General features: G+C 39.3%; 1 protein-coding gene across 4 annotated transcripts in view; it reads right to left on the reverse strand.

The window, feature by feature from the left end:
• The window catches only part of man1a2 (mannosidase, alpha, class 1A, member 2), a 65,612-nt gene extending 44,907 nt beyond the window's left edge, over window positions 1-20,705 (reverse strand). The window contains exons 1-3 of one of the 4 annotated variants that reach the window (XM_079464293.1): window positions 20,321-20,705; window positions 18,731-19,203; window positions 5,417-5,675 (exon numbers count right to left, since the gene is read on the reverse strand). In XM_079464293.1, the coding sequence (XP_079320419.1) occupies window positions 5,417-5,675; window positions 18,731-19,041 (570 nt within the window). In that variant the 5' untranslated portion in view covers window positions 19,042-19,203; window positions 20,321-20,705. Of the gene's footprint in view, window positions 1-5,416; window positions 5,676-18,730; window positions 19,204-19,852 lie in introns of all 4 variants that reach the window. The other 3 variants (XM_079464291.1, XM_079464294.1, XM_079464292.1) reach the window with 3 other exon arrangements.
• Between the last annotated feature and the right edge of the window lie 1,424 nt (window positions 20,706-22,129).

Raw genomic sequence — 22,129 nt, forward strand, 5'->3', positions numbered from 1 at the left:
TTCTGGGCTGATCTTTAACCTTTCCCATGATCATCTTTACCCCATTGGGAAGCTCCAAACTAAGGGCACTTGATAGTTATTTTGTATTTCTTCTATTTCCAAAGAATCGCACCAACAGTTGTCTCCTTCTCACAAAGCTTCTGTCTGTAGCCTATTCAAGGTTTGTGCAGGTCTACAGTCTTGTCCCTGACACCCTTTGAAACTTATTTGGTCTTGACCATGGTGGTGGAGAGGTTGTATCTAAGATACAGGCACCTTTTATATACATAACAAGCTGACTTAGGAGTACTTTCTTAAAGTTAAAGGACTAATCTCGGTCCATATAGGCACATAAGCAATCCGTGGAGCCAGAAAAATTTTCACTTTGGAGTCAGAGGGAGTGCACAAGCTCCCGGGTCACTCGTTTTTTTTTAACTTATCAAGCGCCTCATTCAACACTCATAAATCACATTAAATTAATTCAGAATGAATATTTGGTGGGGCAAATATTAGTTTTATGCACTCGCACCATTGGGACCCTTCGGTATTTTACCTCGCAAGTTATAATATAACAACAATTACAGAGAAGCAAAGAACTTTCATTCTCCCAGTAACCATAATCGTTGGCCAATTGGTCTGATGGCAAGTGAACCAGCTCTGACACATTGTGTGGCTTAACTCTACTATTCGAGGGTCAGACACATTCTCCCAATTTAAATCTAGATTAAAGACACATCTTTTTAGCCAAGCATTCACTTAAAGCATAATATAAAAAATAAAATCTTAAAAAATTAATCTTATCTCTTTCTGCCCTGTAAATGGAGAAATTACGCCAGGCCCAGATGAACGTCATATGCCCATCCCTAACTAGAGATTACACCAGCTCCAGTTGAACATCGCATGCCATCCTCATGAGAGAGCGTGCGGACTGACTAACCATCCCAGCTCCAGCTCAGGCAGTTCCATCCCCAACCAAGAGCAAAAATGGACTTGTCACATTAATGCTAAATTTACATCACATGACAGCAGTTTGAAGTTAAAGCTGCCCTCAGTTGAACTATGCCATTATATTTTCCCTGCTTGTAACATTCCGGCTGAGATTTGTTTCTTCAAAGGTTTTTTTTGCCATGTATTTACCATTGGAGTTTGGATTTCTGCTCACCGGGAGACTGCATTTGGTAGATATAATTTATTAGAATGATCTTGCTTGTTTTATAAACACGTTTTTCTTAATTTCTCCTGTAAAGCTGCTTTGGAACAATGCACATTGTGAAAAGCGCTATATAAATTAAACTGAATTCATCTCATGCAGGTGCCAAGAGTTGCTGTCCAGAACTATTCAATCTTCTTTCTAAACCTTTCCAAAGATGAATTTGAATGAAACTGGTTACTTTTAGGTTATATAATTAAAGTTAATAAGGACCAGGGCTGGCAAGCTCCTCTTTTGAAGTAACGTGATAAGGAATAGACAGCAAAATTCAGACTAGGTCCGTAAAAATGATCAATCAACTTACCAAACAGAAATCATTTTTAATTCACGGACTCATTCAACAAACACTGCTGTTCAACAAATTGAAAACTGCTGCTAATGGGTGTCTGGAATATTATAACTTACTGTATGTTTTGACCCCGGCAAGTCACTAACAGACCAAGGAAATCTACGCTGAACCCTGAGAGAAGACACACATAAACTGTGCATAAACCCGGTTATGTTTGAGTGCTGTGTAGGAATGAACTGTCTGTCTTAAGGTCCCCTCAGATAAAATAAATATACTTGTAAGCTTATCATTGACTATTATTAGCAACTACGTTCAGAAAACTGTGTCAAAATGTGACTTAAATCCCTTGAAATGCAAAGGTAGAAAACATATCAATAACAAACAGCAAAGCACGCTGAAAGAGAAAGCGAGAGAGATGGAAAACCAAATGCTAAGAGACCTCACTAACGTGTCTAAAATCACTAACATCACTAAAATGTGCTTAACAAACTCCTATTCCTACCATCTCATAAATCTTTGCTTTTGAAATACGAGCATGTTTGCTAATGTACTAGGGCCGCCAACGTTAACGCATGCAATTTTTTTAATTCAGATGAAAACATTTAAATATTTAACGCGCCATCCGTTTGTTTTGTCATCCATTGCCTAGCGTTACATTATATAAAATCACACTCTTATTTATGTAAAGGCCTTTAAACCATTTAAGCTTTGTACAGTGTAGATTGACAGCTTCTAGCTGTGGGACGTGGCAAAACACAACGCGACAGATTTCCAGTCTAGTGTATACAGTCCTAGGCTGAAGGCGGCATCAGTGAACCTCTGTCAGAATCTGTCAGACAGCGCACCGTCTTTCGTGCTTGAATGAATAAAAACATGCAAGTTTATGCCAGAAAGCCCTACTTTTGTCTAGTATTTTCGTAAACACAGACTTCAACGTGTTAACGAAAATCTTGAGTGCAAAGATCTGTGAAAAAAAGAATGCACAGAGTTGTGAAAATGAGAAAGGCGTCAAACATGCGTAGAGCTGCAGCTCTTAAAGGGCCTTTAGCTCCTTCTTGCATTTTGACTTATTTACAATGTCTTCTCATGCTTGACAAAGAAATGAGAACGTCTGTAATACGTCTGCTAAAGATCTGGAAACATCTGTCGCATAAAAACATCTGCTAAATCATAAACATCTTACAGACGTCTATATGACGTCTGATAGCAGACAACACCGAGACATATTGCAGATGAGCAAACTATGTATTGTAGATGTCTTGCAGAAGTAAATGGAGATGTCAAATAGACGTAAGCCAGATGGATGTGTGCTATCAGGGAAGAACACATCTGGGTACTTCCATGCGTTCTCGATTGTGTTCTTGAGTACTGGCACAGGACTTTGACGGTTAAGATGACATAGACCTATAAACACAAGATTGTAGAGCGCATATTGAGAATTGGCCATCGAGACAAAATCAATAAAAGGACAGAATTTGTTTATATAGGTTGCATTAGACAGAAATACCAGAAGACAGTCTTTGTTGAAGCAAGCAAGGTGAGCTACTGTAGCAACAGAGAAAGGCATTATGAGGGCATCTTTCTCAGTTGGCCTGTTACTTAAACAGCTAAATGAAATTAGCACTGCACTAAATCAGCTAAAGCTCTGATGAAAGACAACAAATACTATAAACAGGTAATAGGTCAATTTAGTCTGTTAGCATGCGCGTGTCTGTAAATCTGTTGTGTTAATGGTTGGTGCATACGTGTGAGAGAAAGTGTCAGCAGTGTGCATGTGCAAGATAGTGTGTTAGGATTTTTGTGTGTAAGTGTAAGATAAATCTAGTAAATCTGTTAGCATTTTGTGTGTGCGTATAAGGCAAAGAGAGATAAATCTACTGGATGTGTGAACACTGTGCATGTGTGGAAATGAGAAAAACATTAAAGGGACAGTTTCCCTAAAAATTCTGACATCATTTTCTTGTCATTTCAAACCTGTGTGCCTTTCTTCCTCAGAACACAACATTGTTTATTTATAGATAGATATTTTTGAACACCTGCAGCACCAATTCACTTCAATTGTAAAGACACAAAACCAATGCAAGTGAATGGGTACAGCGGTTGTTCAGATACCAACGTGCAAAATATCTTCTTTTGTGTTTTGCAGAAGAAACACAGTCATACAGTTTGAAATGACAAGAGGTTAAGTCAATTATGACAGAATGTTCAGTTTTGAGTGAACTATATCTTTGATGTAGGCAGTTTTTGAAGGCAAATCACAAGCTATGTCCAACACGAAAAAACACAGAAGCATAAATGCATAGAGAGAGAGAAATCTAGTAATCCAAAGTAAACCACCGGGAGACTGCTGACATTAGATATTATTTACTAGGTCTATTTTATAACAAGTTAAACTATTCGTGTACTGTGTTTTACCTTTTTTGTGTTTTTCAGGGGTTTTTTCCCCTGTAAAGCTGCTTTGGAACAATGCAAATTGTGAAAAGCGCTATATATATATATAAATAATTGAATTGAAGAGAGAGTGAGGTCTGCTTTATAACAGCTCATCTCTGTGGTTCTGAAATACACTAAACGTGCAATATACAATCTGTCCAGTTTTCATCAATGTTTCACTGACAGAAAAATGGCACGACACACACCCATCAAGAATAAAAAAATAGGGTTAAGCCTCCATTGTGAACGGCAGATGGCCCTGCTGTGAGGCATCATATGCCTGATAGCGGTTTTCTGTCCTGCAAGGTATTCAATACAAAGTCTCTAATCTGTGGAGGAGATAGAAATAGGTGCTTAATGTCTCCCCCTTATACCGTTGTGACAAGCTGGCATGCCATAAGATTCTGCAGGTTATAAAGAGCTAGAATGAAGCAGATGGCACTGTCCACTGTTGATTCAAAGGAGTTTTTTTATGTAACCACTATTTAAAAGCTCCAACAATACATTTGCCTCAGCTTAACACCAAACGACACTCATTACTTCTGGAACGTAATTTTCACCACCAATTACACACAAAAATGTAATTCCCAAAAGCACCAAAACGCCGCAAAAGAAAAATACATTTATTTCCAGTTTGAAGGGTTCATTAGAGGCAAGCACCAATTAAAATAATAGCGGGCCAATGGAACATTACTGCTAACAGTACTGACTCATCATCTGCAGCCCGCAGGCCGTTAAGCTTTATGTAAGAGGTCATAAAGTGTCAATCCAAAGCAAAACATGATCACAAACATTAAACAACTGGATTTCTACATTTGAGCTAAATGTGCGTAGTGCTAAACTCACAAAGTAGCACAAAGCGCTAGTGGTTGGACGGGGCACGGCAATGTGCATGCAAATGTATTCTGAGTGGTTGCTGGAGTGTTTTGAAAGTCAAGAGTCTCTGATATTTGGTCAAATATAAATACTTAGTGTCTGTAGCACAAATTGCGTTACTTGCTAGAATTGAAACACTGGATTCTGAACACGTCCCCAAGTCTAAGCAATAGTGATGCTTGCTTGGCAAAGTTTCCAATCCCCTTCAGCTTCATTTAAGAGCAGATCTACATGTGTCAGTTTTGCTTCACGAAACGGTCTGTTGTACATCTGGAACAGTCGAAAACTGCATTACGTCAGCAATAGTCATAGTGTTTTTCAGGCATAAATCCGTCAGCGGCAGTAATTATAAAGTTATTGTCGTTCAAGATGGGATCCCATTTTCAAAAGATGACAATTATACCTGAAGAGAACTCGCTTTTGATTCTCATGCAACACAGATGAAATGGGCCAAAACTGTTCATATAAAAAATAAATGAAGTAATCAACTGAGAAAGAAACCAATACAATTTCAAGCCAACTCAGAGCAAAGAAAGAAAGAAAGAAAGAAAGAAAGAAAGAAAGAAAGAAAGACAGAAAGAAAGAAAGCAAATATACCTTTTTGAGCTATTACAACACACTCCTCTCACCTCTCTGATTTTATCCCTCTTTTCCTTGTTATCAGGGTCCCCTGGGTCACCATCGTTGACCCCCACAAGTTTGGGCATGGGTACTGGTGGCAGTGGTTTAGGTCCATCTTTCTTCTTCAGGTCCTCAGCCACCTTGGTCTTCTCTGTCTGGATCTCCGCCTTTAGCTCCTCTTTGGACTTTCGGAGCTTCTCCTTGGCTTCCTGCAGCGCTCGCTCGTGATCTGCTCGGATCTTGTCACGTAGGCTCTCCTCCTCCTCTCTGCAGGGGAACAATGAAATATTAGGTAGGCAAGGACTACCTAAAATGTATTTAAACAAAATGAGGCTGACAGCGTCACAGGCAGGGATCACAGATGTTGAAGACAAAATCAAGATACTGCCAAGATATCAGTTCTCAAAGCAATTTTGTAATTGTTTTCAACTTTGTAATGAACTGAACCCCCACCTACAACAAATTCAATGGCGAATGCCAAAAGCAGAGAGGATGCAAATCTCATCTTCATAAAACAATTTTTACAAACATGTGTAGCTTTAGTTTTCATCAAACTTCAGTCAAAGTGAACATAAATGCTGAAGATTTTACTGCAAGGACATTTATTAGAGCTAATAAAATGCAAAGCAACAAAAACACAGACTATCTTTGTATAATTGAATCCATCAGAGCTCTTACTGAATTAACATTTGACTCCCTTACTGAACTGCAAGGAATTTCTTTTATTCAAGTCTGACCTGAAACGAACCAAAAACTTGCATAATAATATACGTTTTTTCTCTGTACATAGAACAAATAAGGGGAAGGGTTCGGTAGGAACATTTTCCCAAGCCATACACAGATCATATAACACACACATGTACTGTACTGTACATACACACAAATAAGGGTGGAGACCGAAGATCAAGGTTTGTGAATATACAGACCATACTATACTACAGAGGGTGCAGTAGTGGATTGTAAAGAGAAGAGGTCAGGTGGATACGGTGACACAAACAGTGATATGCTGGAGCGACATGGGTTATCTCACAACAGTTAACCAATTGTTCAAAGACTAAAAATGTTTGCCATGTGACAGTCAGACTCTGTGGGGAAATCCTAACCTGGAAATAAAACTACTAAGTGAATCTCACCATTTACATATAGAGCATACAACCTATTGCTCATCACGCCCCTAAAAACCGACACCCCCTGAACTACATTGGGTTAAATTAAAGGTGCTTTGTGTAATTCTTTGGGGATCTTTTGACAGAAATGCAATATAATATACATAACTATGTCTTGTTTAACAGACAAACTGCTCTACACAGTGTTTCGTAAATAGTTATTCCTTCGACAAAGTGTAAACGTGAAAACATCTTAAACTGGTGTCAGCCACTGTATTTCTCAGAAAAGTAGGGGTGGTGTGAGCCGTTGGTTGCAATTCGCAACCCCAACTGCTACATTTCATACACTGGACCTTTAACTCATGTTTTAACAACACTTACTGACAATATTTTGTATTATAGGGCCTCATTAGCTTAGGAGGTATATATACTGTAGACATTAACATTGTACTTCAATCTTTACAGGCTTAGAACAGTAATCAATGGAAAGGAATACTGATGTGCTGATATGTGCATTTTGTTAAATGCTAGTTTGCGAACGGTTGCATGCGTGAGGTGGAAAGATGTGGGCACTAATAGTACCTTTCCTTGTCGAGAGAGCAAAGTGTGCTATTAATGACAGTAAACAACAACATACCGCATGCATTAGAGCATGTCTACAGTAACGCTCTACTATAATGGATTCCCCTACAAATTTCGGCATGCAAACATTCGCCCACTCTCACTGTTCTCTCTCTTTGGCTGCATTGAAAAGCTCACCCCAATCCATTTATGTGCCATTTAGCTCACCCCAATCCACCAAGCTATATGTGTGATACTCTTTGGAATATAATGTTGCCATTAAATAAGCCACCTCTACAAATCTTCACATCCAGCAAACATTAAATCATACCTGTCAACATTTGGGCAACATAATCCGGGAGAACCACAAAGGGGCGAGGAGGGTGGTTGACGTGATGTGGGTTACGGGGGTTTTGTGCAGGGCAAATAGGGCATCCCTCTGTTATAAACTATATATATATCTAACAACTGACATACATATTCCTGTCAAGTTATTACATGTAAATCAACATATTTATTCAGAATAATAAGACAGACTGCCTAATGCAGCTCAAAGGGCCACGAATTCATGTATGGTATATCTGCAAGTTATCATTTCAATGCAATATTTACATTTTGTCCGAGATCTCAACGTCAGACATGAAATACATCTAAACGTGATTTAAAAAGTTTGATCAGTTTGTACCTTCACTCGTCCCCCATTTTTTTATTTACGTGGATGGATGGATTTACCAGTGCTTGCATATTGCAGGAATTATTTACAAGATAAATCTGCAGAACCCAACACTGGTTTCATAACATGTTGTTTTTGTATAGGCAAAGAAAGTGTAACAACTATGGTGGTAAAAGAGGATTTCTGTTTCACTAGTTTAATTGGGCAGACTTCCTGTTAAGGTTATTGCACACAGTCCGAAATCTTCAGACGTAAAAAACCAGTGCCAACCGGTGCCAAATGCAACATTTACGTGACCAAAATCTGGAAGACCCGGGTGGTTAAAACCTTAGCTTTCATTCAGTGGGAGATTGTCGACGATACTACGCAATGTATCGCTTTCCTGGAGCAAGGATCATCTCTCAGCGTCTAATTTACTTCTCTACGAAGGGAGAAGCCAAAGCCACTAGATGTTAAGCCTACAAAAACATAACGGCCCAGGCTTCAGCAAAGGGGTCCAGATATAGTGTTCTAATCTCTCTTTAATAAGAGTATGTCTGGAGAAGCATGTTTGGAATATAAATATGAAACAGACGATATTTACGCGAGCTTAATTGGGGAACGGCTTAATTGGGGAATATGCTGTATTAAAATATGTTTAGAAATGGGTCTGACGTTGCAACACAAAAAATGACTCTGTGAGATCATGAATATGTTAATAAGACTATGACATCCAGCACCACTGTTCTATAAAATCCTAAAATCCTTCTACAAAAACAAAACATTACAGACAGACAACTACGAAATAAAAGCCCCAGGTTCACGCGCAACAGAAGGATAACGAAAGTTAGACATTAACGTTAGTAGCGTTTCCCAGAACCTGTCACTGTTCAGACTTAAGAACATGAACATACTGTATTCCTCTAAATATAATTAATGTATTCGTGTATGATGATTTTGCCAATTCGCGGAAGTGACTTGTTTAAAATACAGCACTAATGAGTTGCGTTTTATTACTATTATGTACTTGTTTTATTGCCTGACAGCAGAATACGTCAATAAGAATGGCTTTACGGAGTACTCCGTTGTATTCAAATACAAATATGTTGCAGCAAGAGTAAAAGCCAAAGTACCAAAACTAGTCTGAATCGGAGCGCAAATGTGATGTGATGCCATCTTAAATATGCTAATTAGTACATAGATTCTGAATCGAATCGTGAGGGACCAAATAATCCCCCCCCCAATTGTAACGGTTGAAATTACAATGGTGTTGGATAATAAACACAACATTCCACTGCCATGGTAACAGAAGACTGAGAAATTCAACCGAACTTGGCAGTGTGACGAGACAATCGAGCATTAATATTATTACACCCACCATGAGCAGGTGTTTAGACCTCTTAGCTTCCATCAATCAGTTTTGTGTGTTTAAACCAAACACAAACCAACACAATCATATTCACCAACCCCAGCTACGCCTTCATGAAATCTTAGCACCTCACCAAACTGACCATTGCATATTTATGGGGTATACCCATACGGGTCAATGACGTACTTCCGGTCAAATCTCAGCCAGGCTGTTACATCCGGCACCATAGGGAACAACGGCGTTTCGCTTCAGGATGCACTTAGGATTGCGATCAACAGCGAGAGTCTAATTATTCAAACACGTCGCCATACATCGACAACCAAAAAGGAGAACCACTTCAGGCTATCCGTTTCAAGGTATATCAACAAATATGAAAAAAATCTAAGTGAACCTTTGCAATTACTAAAGGCACGATAACAGAGGCACATAACAAAGCTCACCCGTATTGCTGTCGTTTCGCCGAAATTTGAACGTTTTCTTAAAAAGAGCAGAAGTGACCTAGCTGGCTGAGACTTTAGCGGAAGTACGTCACCGTTCCTATGTGCATATACCCCATTTAGGAGTCCAGGACCACTTTCCAAGCCTTCATCTCCAGCGTGTGGATCGCAGTGTAAAACAGGTTCTCATTAGAGTAAAGCAAATTCATTCTGAACGCCTCGGGAGACCCAATCCGTCTCAGACAGCCCTATTCCTCAGCCCCATCATTAGGTTTTGATCAGGAGTCATTTTCTGCCTTGCTCACACACAGAGAGACAAATAGAGATAAAGAGCAAAGGAAACACAGAATGAAGATAAAGCGGATAGAAATCTGCATCATCAAGGAAAGCCTGAAGTATTTAATTCTGTTATCAAAAAGAGGAAAATCTTGAAGGGATAGTTCTCCCCCAAAACGGACTTTCTTCTGCAGACACAAAAGAAAGTTGGTAACCAAAAAACACTGCCCTCTTTGACTTCCATTATAAGACACATTTCTCAAAATATATTCTTTTGTGTTCCACAGAGGCAAGCATAAAATAAACGCTATGAATGATATCAGGATGAATAAAAAAATTTTTTTAGGTGAACTAACCCTTTAACTCCTCCACTGATAAAACAGCCTATAACATGTTGTCTACGCAAATGTTTACTTGAATGCACACACACGCAAACCCCTTGAGAAGAGAGCTCATTTTGAACTGCATCCCACCTACACCTGCGGAGCCACGTGGCTGCTGGCCTATTTTAGAGACGAGAAGAAATAAGGTCATCTGCATCGACTCATATTTTCAATGCATAGCTAAGGAAGAGCCCTCTTCCTCCCCCTCGCCCATTTTTCCGTTTCTTTCTCCATCTTGCCTTTTGAGAGTTCAAAGACACAACGCTGTGTGGCAGGTTCCCTCTGTATCATTCTCAGCCTGAAGCTTCTCCGGGGAATAGCAGCCTCCCGGTATCAAATGATGCGTACAGGTCTGACTACAAACTAAAAGTGGGCAGCACTTGAGTAAAACGAAGTCTCTCTTTATTTCCTCCTACATTTTTCATGTGTCTTCTTAAAAACTAATCCATCTTCTGACTTCCATGTTTTTTTTTCTTCCGGTCCTGTTTGATTTGAGACTGCCACATGGGGATGGACAATCAAGTAGGGGATTCTCACAGACATTTTACCACAAAAGTAGATGTCGTTAGAAAATTGGGTTAGTAAAGACCACACTAAAGTGTAAGTTACAGTCGTGCGTGTGACCTACACCGTATGCTGTGCCTAACTCTGTGTAGCCTTACGTGCACCTCTCCAAAAATGTAACACCACTTTAACTCAACGCAAGCGCTGCGATTGGTCTGTTTGAACCCCTCCTTCGGGTCAAAAAACTCTGCGATAGCATCATGTTTACTCAAACGAATATCTGAATGAATTATCCAAGTAACTTATTTGTTTCTTCAGTATCTAACATCTCAAGCAGCAACACGAGTGTCTGTTTACTTGCCGCTATCACTGCTACTGCTTCTCAAACGAGCTGCTTCCTTATCTTGGTTACAAAAACAACACTATAACTTACGCTTAACCCTTACTGCAGGGCTTATTGATTGGTGTCTGGATGGCCAAATGCGGGCCGTTAATTTTTATGTGGACCCTCTCATTGATTTTGATCGAACTGACTGTACAAAGCATTTTTTGTGCAAAGTTTGAAAAGTATTTACAGGGTTTTTCCTGCATAGAAAATTGTAGGCGGACGCCTTTGGTCTCTCGCCAAAATGATGTCTGTAGTCTTCACAAAAAGTGTATTCTGTCAACAGACTGTCATTGGCGTTTGCATTACGCCGAAAAGGAGCTGCTTCTCGCTATCAGCCGAGTGAGACGCTGAAGAGTTGCAGTACAAGAGCTAATAGGAGCTGTATGGAGCCGCAGAGATGATGTGGTTTTGAAGGCCAACCCAGAAGCTAGCGCTGCAGTGGTTCCCCTTGACCGAAAGCCTGTGCATTTAGTTTAGACATACATAGTTGTCAGTGCCTTATAATTTAAAAGACCGTTATTCCGCACACAGCAATGGTGAGATATAATCTAGGGGGCTCACGCCACCCTTCTCTTTTAAAGCACTACGGCGGCTGCATAACAACATGCATCTTTACCGAAGGAGATAACATATTTACAAAACACGCTCTGTAGTAGTTTTTCCGTGTAGGGTTACTGTAGAAACAACATGGCGAATTCCATGCAAGGGGATCTTTGGTGTATGCCGACAAAAATAGCTAATTCTAAGGTAAGAAAAGAGAATGCTTCATGTAGGGTCTTGACTCTTTATACACCTCTGAAGACAAAGTTATGTATATTAAATTGCATTTCTGTCAATGGGTCCTCTAAAAAAAATACAAACTGGTCCTTTAATGCATTATATGCAAATAACCTGTTGAGGTGATATTGTTTTACAGCGAGTCTGTCAATTCTGATCATTACATTTTTGTGCTTTCTGTGGACAAAAAGCTTTTCAGGTGGACATTGGGTGGCTGTCCTTGCTCTCAAGAATACACATCACAAACATAGTGCCATAACAGATCAAGACACAAGACACACGTCTCTGAAACAACTTCACACATACCGTCTAACAATACATTTTCGCTAAGCTTTTGGAAAAATCTAAAACCAATGGGTGGATTCTGGAAAGGCCATCGTGCCATTTGGAGTACGGATCCGATTATCATTGTGACACAGGAAAGCACAGAAAAACTATACCACTGCCAGTCATGGACCACTTCAAATTAAGCCTTTCTTGCGGCAGGTACATTCCACAGTTCAGCACAGAGCCCTACATTTTTCACTCTGATCAAATCTCTTGACATACCATCCAGCATAGCTCATCCCATTCGAAACAGTATCACCACATCTAAAGCACTGAAATCGGAAAAAAGACAAGTTGATCAAAAATGTTCTGCGTTAGCTCAAGCCTCGTGCTTGGTTTCAGCGAAGTCTTGAGCTCTGTGTCAGGTTGGCAAGTGCGAGCGCTAACTAAATTAGCACAAGTCACAGGGCATCCGTTACATCATCCCACCACAGTGACACACTTACACAATATGAGCTAGGCAGGCTGACCGCAGGATAGTGACACATTATTCTACACTGATCAGGAAGGGAGTCCATGACAGACTATGACCAAATTCAAAAAACTTAAGACATTCCTGGAGGACATATGCGGAGACCGTATCCGGACGGTTCCCTGAGGAGGGGTGAATTCGTATTTCACAGATGTAATTGTAATTTCAATCCGGTCCGATGCGAAAATGTCTTTTTTTCCGGCACAATTATGGAGCAAATTACTTTGCTAACTTCAGCGTCCGTTGAGAAATCTAAAGTGATTTTGTGACTGTGAATATTATATTTTCTTAATGCTTATCCTCATTCTCATTTATTTTGACCTTTATTGAATACCTTCGTCACTAAACCCAATTTTCTCATTATGTGCAAATCTGCCACTGCCTGGTGCACCTTCATTATGGCCTTAGACACTTTAGCCAATATTCTGGGTAAAATAACAGTTGGTGGTTCAAGTACCGCCTGCTGGCATCCCATCTAATGTAAAAATTGAATTAAACTAATGGAGTCTGACCGCTGACTGCGACTAAAAGCGGCACCAGGCATTGTCTTAATTCATTTTATCATTTAATTACAAATTCTATATAGTAAATATAATCAATAGGTTTCACATGTCCAGACACCCATATCCAGACAACAAATATCTAAAGAATAATATATAATAGAAAATGACTACTGCACAATTGTTGATTATTCAAGGACACGCATTTATTGCGTTTAGGATTTAGGGGTAAAACCCAGGTAGCCCCGTGCATAGATTGACCGGCACATCACACTGACGGTAATAACAAGACACGAGCTGGCGCGGATCACAGTGCCCCCAGAGGCAGAGGCAGATCAGACAGAGAGCTTGTGGTGGGCACCAGAGCTTGTGGCCAGGATGAGCTCTATGGGTCATGAGTGAAAGCAGATGGGCAGGAGCACAAATAAATATGATTCATTATTCATGAAGAACAGTGACTCGCATTTATCAAGACTGACTTACAGTTTAGGCAAAAACAGATAGAGCTTTTGGGACGAGGAAGCGACTGACTTGACATCTTGAACCCACTTTTCAATTTGAACCATGAAAGCTGGTTTAATAATTTGACTCAACTATAGTTCCACAGAACTTCAAAAATAATTGGGCCTCCCAACCTCCAGTGAGCAAACAAAAGGAATGGACAAAAACATTTAGATTTATGTAGGATAAGAAACAAAATGTAAAAAAGTAGCTTTGATTCAGCCCTTTTCACTTTGGCTGCCAGGCAAATATTTAAACAAATTGAACAAACAAATTGAATAAGGGTTACAGGTACTTCATGTAGGCTTGACCACACTTTCCGTTTTGCTTTGTACTGCACATTTTCACGCCTACGTTAGTTGTCGGCACATCACATTAGATTACACTACTTATCCTCGTAGTTGCAGATATAACTCGATATATAGAGTTTAAATCCTTTGTCCCACTTCGCTTGTGGAGCAGGGTACCAGGCATCAATGATGCGGTGTACATTGTTAATGCTTATTTTTGACAGATCTTGAAGACACCTTGTAAACACTGACATTTTGTGTGGTGCGAGAACAAACCGGAAACTGACATCCCGAATTCTGGTGACAGCGGAAGTTCGTCGCTACGCTTATGCACAAAGTCTATTGGCATGATGGAGAAGCCTTCTGGGCTCGAAATTGCGGCCATTTTAGTTGCTTTTGCCACATATATTTATTCTGTGCGACCTCAAAATATATTTGGGACGGGAGCATTTGTGTGAGTGCACATTTTGTTGCATGGACTGTTTCAACATTCTCACGCATGAATATGATGCTTTTATGTACTTTGAAATGTTTCTCTGAAGGCTATGAGGGTACAGTGAGTGGAGTAAGAAGGATCTTTCACCGCATGGAAAAGCTAATTCCCCTACAGATGAAATCCCATAGTAAAAAATGCGCTTGTGTCACTTAAAGCTACTTACGTTTATCTGTACGGTTTTTTTTGCAACTTTAATCTATATTAAACATGAAACTGTATATCTGTGCGTTAATCTGTTTAACGGTCAAAATACGGTTCTTTGTTCATTCATAATACCGATGTAAAATGTTAAAACTTAAATTGTGAAAACTTAATAAATGTAGAACTTTAAAATTAAACAAGGTTAAGAAATACAAAGTATTACATTGTGTTATAACCAATATTAATAAATTACACCTTATCATAAACAGCTGTATTGTCCTTCTCCAATGTGTTAATAGGTCGCTTTCAATACATAAGATTCTAATGTTCCAGAATTATTTTATTTATTTGAATATACTGTATACATAAACAATTGTTTACTCCCCATCAAATTAACACAGATTAGACATAATAAAACATGCATACATAATGCGTGGCAATAATCCAATGCACCCGCAAGTAAAACGTCTGATATTTTACACTATTCAAATATTTTTGATAAAATCTCAGAGGCACTAGCGAGAACAGACAACAGAAGACATTTTCTTTTACATTTTCTGAAACAAAGTGTGACGAGAGTCTCACGGAAGGGGTTGGGTAAAGTCTTTCCAGCACAATGCACTGCCTTTACTGTAACGTTTATTTTATCGATATAATGCAGGACAAAACCAGACAGACATGAAGAATAAAATGAGACAGAGAACATTATCACTGGATTTATTATATGCAGTTCAGTTGTTAAAATCAGCTCAGGTTGCTGTCCCCCATAAACAGTACAAACCTCAGATTAAAACCAAAACAGCAGTACTAGAGCCTCCTCTTAGCTGCGAGGTGTTTTTAAATTAAGATCTTAACCTAAAACAGGCGGTAATAAGGTATTACGCTCGTTTACATTATTTCTACGAAGACATTTTAACCAGACACTGTTAAGACTTGGAAACTGCTGAACATTGTTTACCTGCATCGAACGATATGGAAGTCAAAAACCCGGAAGCGTTAAAAATGTCTATTGACATTATGATCGCCACCTCTGCTAACACGAGCACTATGCAAAAAGCATATAAAGAAAACAACCACAGCTCTTTACTAAACACTGTACCTGTTAAGAAAACAAAGCATAATTGTTGTGCAGTTACTGCCTGCCAGTTGAGGTTGTGACAAAACATTTTGCAGTGTTTACATATTGTTTATTACTGCATCAAATAATTCATTAAAATAGAAGTTTAATTTGTTTCATAAAATACAAGTTGATTTTATAATGACTACCTTTTTTGCATTTTGTGTTTTTAAGGGGAATTAAAGACAATTTACCCCATAGATTTCATCATTGAAGATTTAATCATTGAAGATTTATTTTAAAAAGTCAAAAAATCTCTTTCTCGTGAACTCGTGTCTTGTCTCATCATACTACACGTCAGCGTTATCAAAACGATCTGCATTTACACAGATATGGGAAAACTGTATTATGCATGCCAGGCCAGTGGATGGCGCTTTTGCGCTGTAAAGAAACACTACGTATCTGCGCACATACGCAAACCCCCATTTTAAGCTAAAGGCGCTTTTAATTCACTGTGGACATGCATGTCTGTTTATAGTTTGTGTATATACAGTAAATACTATGTCCCCGCTGTTTGTAGTGGTAAATGTGTTGAAAAATTAGTATCGTGGAGAATAGGGATGTTGCGGTGATGTAACCCACTAGTTAATCGACGTTTAAAAACACAGGTTGTACCGGTGACACCGGGAGTGGGGTGTTTGATGTGGGGTGGTCAAAGATGGGGCCCTGCGCATGACGCAATTTACAATAGCGGCAATACCGGAAAGGCAATTGCTTGAATTACAGGTGGGTTCAATATCTTTCTTAATAAAAACACAAAACTATACAAAAAAAGTAGAATGAAATTTGCTTATATTAAACACAGACCTTACAAAACGAATAATCACATCACAAATGAAGCAAAAAAATTATAAGAAACTAAACCTTTCTACACATTTACGTTTCTTAAGTTGCCTATATTAACAAAAAGAGTAATCAAGGCACACACTGTGCAACAAATAAATAAATAAGATACGAATAAGTAGGAATATGGAACAAAAACGGTGGACAAGCGATGTAATCGTAGGCGGGTGGACACCGTGTATCACCGTGTATCATAGGTAGACTATTGCAACAAGCCTTGTGTAGAATACATCACAGTGACTTGGACGTTAACTCTTGACCAAGGTCTGCATGCAAGATCCTATAAACTGCCTAATAACAACCTAGCAACCCCCTAGAATACCCTAGCAACTGCACAGCAATGTGCTAAAAAACCACTTAGAACACTTAAGTACCCACAAAGCTTGTCAAAAGCCCATAACATCCAAACATACGCAACACACTGAAAATAGTGGCCATCATTCAAATGAGCCCCGCCCACATTTTTCTAAGCTTTCCCTTCAGGACCAACAAAAAACAAAACTGGCTAACAATTTGCTTTCTTAAATCATCGCAGTCCACTGCTTAAATAACCACAAACATTCAGCGAGTCTGCCTGTTTAACTCTACCTTAGAGACAACAGTGACATAAAACAGAAAATATCAACAAGTCAACATTTCATCAGCTGTAGTCACAACTTGGTGGGTTTATTTTTCTGCCTAACATTTTCAGGACGATCTTCAGTCACACTAATATGTCTGGGACGGAGTCAGCATTTGCTAAATGAGAGTCATTTCCAGAAGCGGTGAAAGCATTATGGGCAGAGAAAGACAGACAACGAGCAGTTATTTTAAATGTTTCCATCAATGCATTGCAAAAATGTGATTAAACCATACAGAGGACGAAAATGCTTTTTTTGTTAATTTTGTTCATGTTTGAAAAAGTTGTCAGAAGCTTGGTAGTAATGACATTGATCTCGAGCGACCGTGGTTTAGTCCGTTTACAGCCTTATGTTAGCTGTGCTTCTACCGATTGTACTTATGCTTAAAAAAATATTGCATTCATTTATCTTCGTACCCAAACGTGTAAGTAAACCTTTGTTAATTACAGGGCAATTTTTTTCCAATCTTCCAAAACCTATGGGAAAAATCCATTGGTTTATGTTGAGGGAACCAGTGCGGCGCTTTCTTCCACCATCGCTGCACCACTCTATTAACCTGCTCTGGTCATCATACATGGCCTGATTATTTATTTCTGCATTTCCCAACACACATCACACTATTGTTTGGCCCAATACTGTTCCCACACTTTCCCTGCCAAAGAGGCAGAAACACTCAATGAATTGCGGTCCACGGCACAGTCTAAAGAAAGAAACACATGACCACAAAGAGAGGCAAACCATTGCTTGTGTGTCTACAACCAGCTCATGAGAAAAGCCTTTTATGATTTTATAAGTATTGCCTTGGGGAGAATAGAAAGGATAAAAACATCAATCGCTGACTAAGTCAAACACACAATACAGAGCAATTTTACTGTATTTTCCTAAATAACACTAAAAGGAGGCCTACATACACTGTATGTGTAGGAGCATTATGATTCTCTGCTTTGTAACTTGTGATTTCTTTTCAAGTAGTTGTAAAGGGAGATTCACATTTCGCGTCTAAATACGGCCATAAAACGCGCCGCACTACTTTCTCATGCATGTGACATGATGAAAAGTTTAACTTTTTTCATCTCGATGTGGCACCGACGGGCCTAGAAAAACAAGGGCATCGCACCACATGCGCACGTGTCGCTCCCTTTTTGCGCAGGCATTTCTACATTTAAAATAACAAATTTGCACATGCAAAAGACGCGAAATGTGAATCGGGCTTAACGCTTCAGGATTGCATTGGTCAAAAAAAGAACACAATAAATGTTTTAGGCTTTAAATCCAGGTTCAGTACCACGGACTTAGTATGAAAAAGCCTTCCGAATCAGTTTAGGTCAGGGAGTCGTTAACAAAAACTTGTGAATAGCCTGTTCGCACTGCCTACATCTTCATGTGTGCTCGGCCTTAAAAGTATATTTGAGATTATTTGAGTTCAGCTTGGATTCTTTTTAGATAAACACTTGTTCAGAATAACAAATGTTTTGCCAGTTTCCACATACACACACACACACACACCAATGAAACATGAAATATGACCGAGGACACTGATAAACCCATCTTTCGACACTAACCTGTGTCGATGCTCATCGTGCGCCCCCACACCGTGTATAACTTGTCTGCCGCTGTGCCTCGTCTCCTTCTCCGCCTCGATGTGCGGTATCAAAACGTCCTCCAAACCGAAGTCAAACCGCTTGTGTTTGGAATTGTCCGGCAGGAAGAAAAACGCTCCAAAGCACAATGTGATGAAGGCACTGAGGATGAGGAGGAGTATGAACTTCTCTGAGAGCCGTAAGGTGGCTCTATGGTGGGGGAATGAGGAGGCACCTGGCGAGAGGGTGGGTATCCTACGTCCCGAGAGCGGCAAAAGAGCCGGCGTGGTCATATTTTGATAAGAAAAGGAATAGGGTGGGATAAGGGTCGAGGCTTTGGTTTTGCTTCTGCAACACTATCTCATTGTGATGAACACGAGCTCGCTGCTGAACATCTGTGCGTCTTCTTCAAAGCCAAGTTGTTCCGCAGATCAGAAAAACGGATTACTCTTGGTCTGAAAATGGAAAGGAAAGACAATTTTAGACGTGGACTGTCATGAGGCGTTCAACAGAAGCTTGCTTTTAAATCAACTTCAGTTTCCATGGCGATTGTGTTAAGCAGCAGAAATGAAAAGGCTCTTTATTGTTATTTACAGTAGTATCAAGAATTGTATTTAACAACACACCTGTCATAAATAAAGCACAGGGTTTAAGTTGAACCCTAGAGTTTACATTTAAAAGTCAAGCAATGTGTAGCTTAGCAGAAATACCGACATTGGGTAAATTGGTTAAAAATGATTTAAAATCAAATATAAAATCGTGTTTTTGTTGTTGCTCGGACCATTTAGCTTCTGGTGGTGCTCTGCGATTCATGTCTAACATGTACCAGAGTCAAATATGCACAAAGAAAACCAGCTGGTTTATTTGGGCACTGAAGTAAGGACATGCATATTGCATTAACGATAATCTTGTTTGCCACCGATATATATACACAATACGACGCGGTAGTTTTATGAACCATGTTACGTTCTTATTACAATGTGACACCTGTACAAGGGTTTGCGAATACCAACAGAAAACCAGCAGGAACCGCTCGTTTAGAAATGAAGTTTTCACACACGTATGTGGATAAACGGGTCAGTCAAATAAAACGTGAACACATACCGTGCGGGTCTTTTTATCATTCTGATCCATGATCCTCGATTTGATGCAAACGCTTCTTGATGTCAACGCGGGTTGGGTCGAGTCGTAATCTTCACGATAAACCAGATTTATTTTACGACCGTTCCGTGTATTATTTATCTCAAACTAACAACACGCTGCTCATATATCGATAGAAAAACAGCTTGAGAGGGCAGATGAGAAGCTCCCGAAATCGGAAAGAGGATAGTGATCGATCGCTAATGTTACAGGACTGGAAGAATTCTCTCCGCTCGTTCGTTTCTGTTGAAGGTAAAAGTTTCCGTTATATTAAACTGTAAATACCGTGGAGACGATGTTGAGCACAGGCCCGATCTGCTTGATGCCGTGGCAGCGTCTCTCAACCGGAGACGGCTTTCCAGAACCGAGCTGACCAGCCGATACAATAACGAAAATTAAACTGGTGAATCGCAACTACTCGGTGTAACTTACACACTATGGACAGCGTTGATTTCCTCTACATAATGTCCTATTTTAGTCATATATTAAGCCGGCCTCCGCCGGACGTGTGCTGCGCCTTTTTTCATCCAGTAAAGGCATTTAGCTGGCAGCCGTGTAGCGGACCGATCGCGTCCTGCCACCGCCGCATCACCTTGTCGGTGCCTCGGGATAAATCGGCGCCATGGACCATAAATCCGCAATTAATACCCGAAAGAGCAAGTTCATGTTAGTGTCCCTGCCTCGGTAGACCGAATCCTTCGCGATTAACACCGCCTCCTGTATTTCTTCGTTCGCCGTTATATCTGTAGCCGTGTACGCCGCCGAGCTCCAATATCCAGGATGTTATTACTGCAACAGATACTCCTCCTCTCAGTCCAACGACATCCAGTCAGGGGCCGTTTGGTAAACCAGGGAGCGTCGCGCATGTACGAGTCTTGTTCGGCAGCGTAAAATATGGCATGGTTCAACCTTTCGGAATGTCAACACAGAAAACACTTATTAAACAATATATATAAAGTATGCAAAAAATATATAACAGTTGTATGTAGGAAACTAAATGTAACACCGTGTCTACACCAGACAGGACCGGTGTTATGCCGAATTGTCCTAACCTATCAGATTTTCCTACCATAGGGCAAAACTTTATATAATATAAACCACATCGACAAAATAAACAGGTAGGATGATTTTACAATACAAAATACCCTGTCAGATAGTCCTGCCATGTTAAAATAAACACATAAAAAAAGATTATCCTACAGTTTAAAATTAACAGGTAAGATAAATTTATAGTGCACATTGTCCTACCAGTAATAAATAAATATGTAGAATTATTTAACAACAAAAATACCCTATCAGATTGTTGAAGCAGTATAGAATTAGCAGGATGATTTTGAAGACGGCAAAAAATGACGTTATATCGATGTGCGTATTCCTGGTAGGACAATCGGATGGGTAGGATGAAATATCAGGACACCGGCGCAACAAGACAAAATACATTAGATTCGCATTAGAACCCCATAATAATTTTTTTATTTTGTCGCGTCTGGTGTAGACACGGTCTGAGACGGATTTGTATTTTGAAGTATTGAAGCATTATATATATGTAATTTACAAAACTTATTATGACAAAATGCAGAATTATGTGTATTTCTGTTGTTTTTATAAAGTGTTTTCATTTTTTATTTCATTTTATTTCAATACTTTTTTCACTTGTCCAGTGAACCAAGGGACACAGAACATTCTCTTAATTTTCATTTTGGGTTCCATTTGGTTATTTTTATTTATGTATTAATTTATAAAAATGTTCTGGGAACCAATCTGGAAACAAACTAAATAGCAGGAGTGCAAAAAAATTCTGTTTTTGTAAACTTAAATATGCATGATTTATTTGTAATTGTGAGCTATGTTTAATACAAAAAATAAAGCAAACTCCAACCTCACAAAGTCGCAATAATTAATGATTGCATGCCTGAAATGATAAAGAACATATTATTGGATAAACATTGGATGTATTGGTTTTGTTGCCAAATAGTTAATGGTAACACCTTTTGTTAAAGACTTTGTTGTTTTGAAACACACTTACAATTTTTAAGTAATTCAATGAATTACATATTGAATCTTGATCAACTTTCAATCTTAGCAATTGACTGCAAATAAAAAAATGTCTCCATTAAAGGACATGTTCACATTCTGCTGAGCGACAGAACAATTTGGCCATTTAGATCAGCCTGTGACATAGTCCTTGAGCTGTCATAAGTGTAGTTCTTTTCTCCTGATTTACAGATGATTTAACCAACC

This window comes from Barbatula barbatula (assembly GCF_947034865.1).
Source record: "Barbatula barbatula genome assembly, chromosome: 9".
Taxonomy (NCBI): Eukaryota; Metazoa; Chordata; class Actinopteri; order Cypriniformes; family Nemacheilidae; genus Barbatula; species Barbatula barbatula.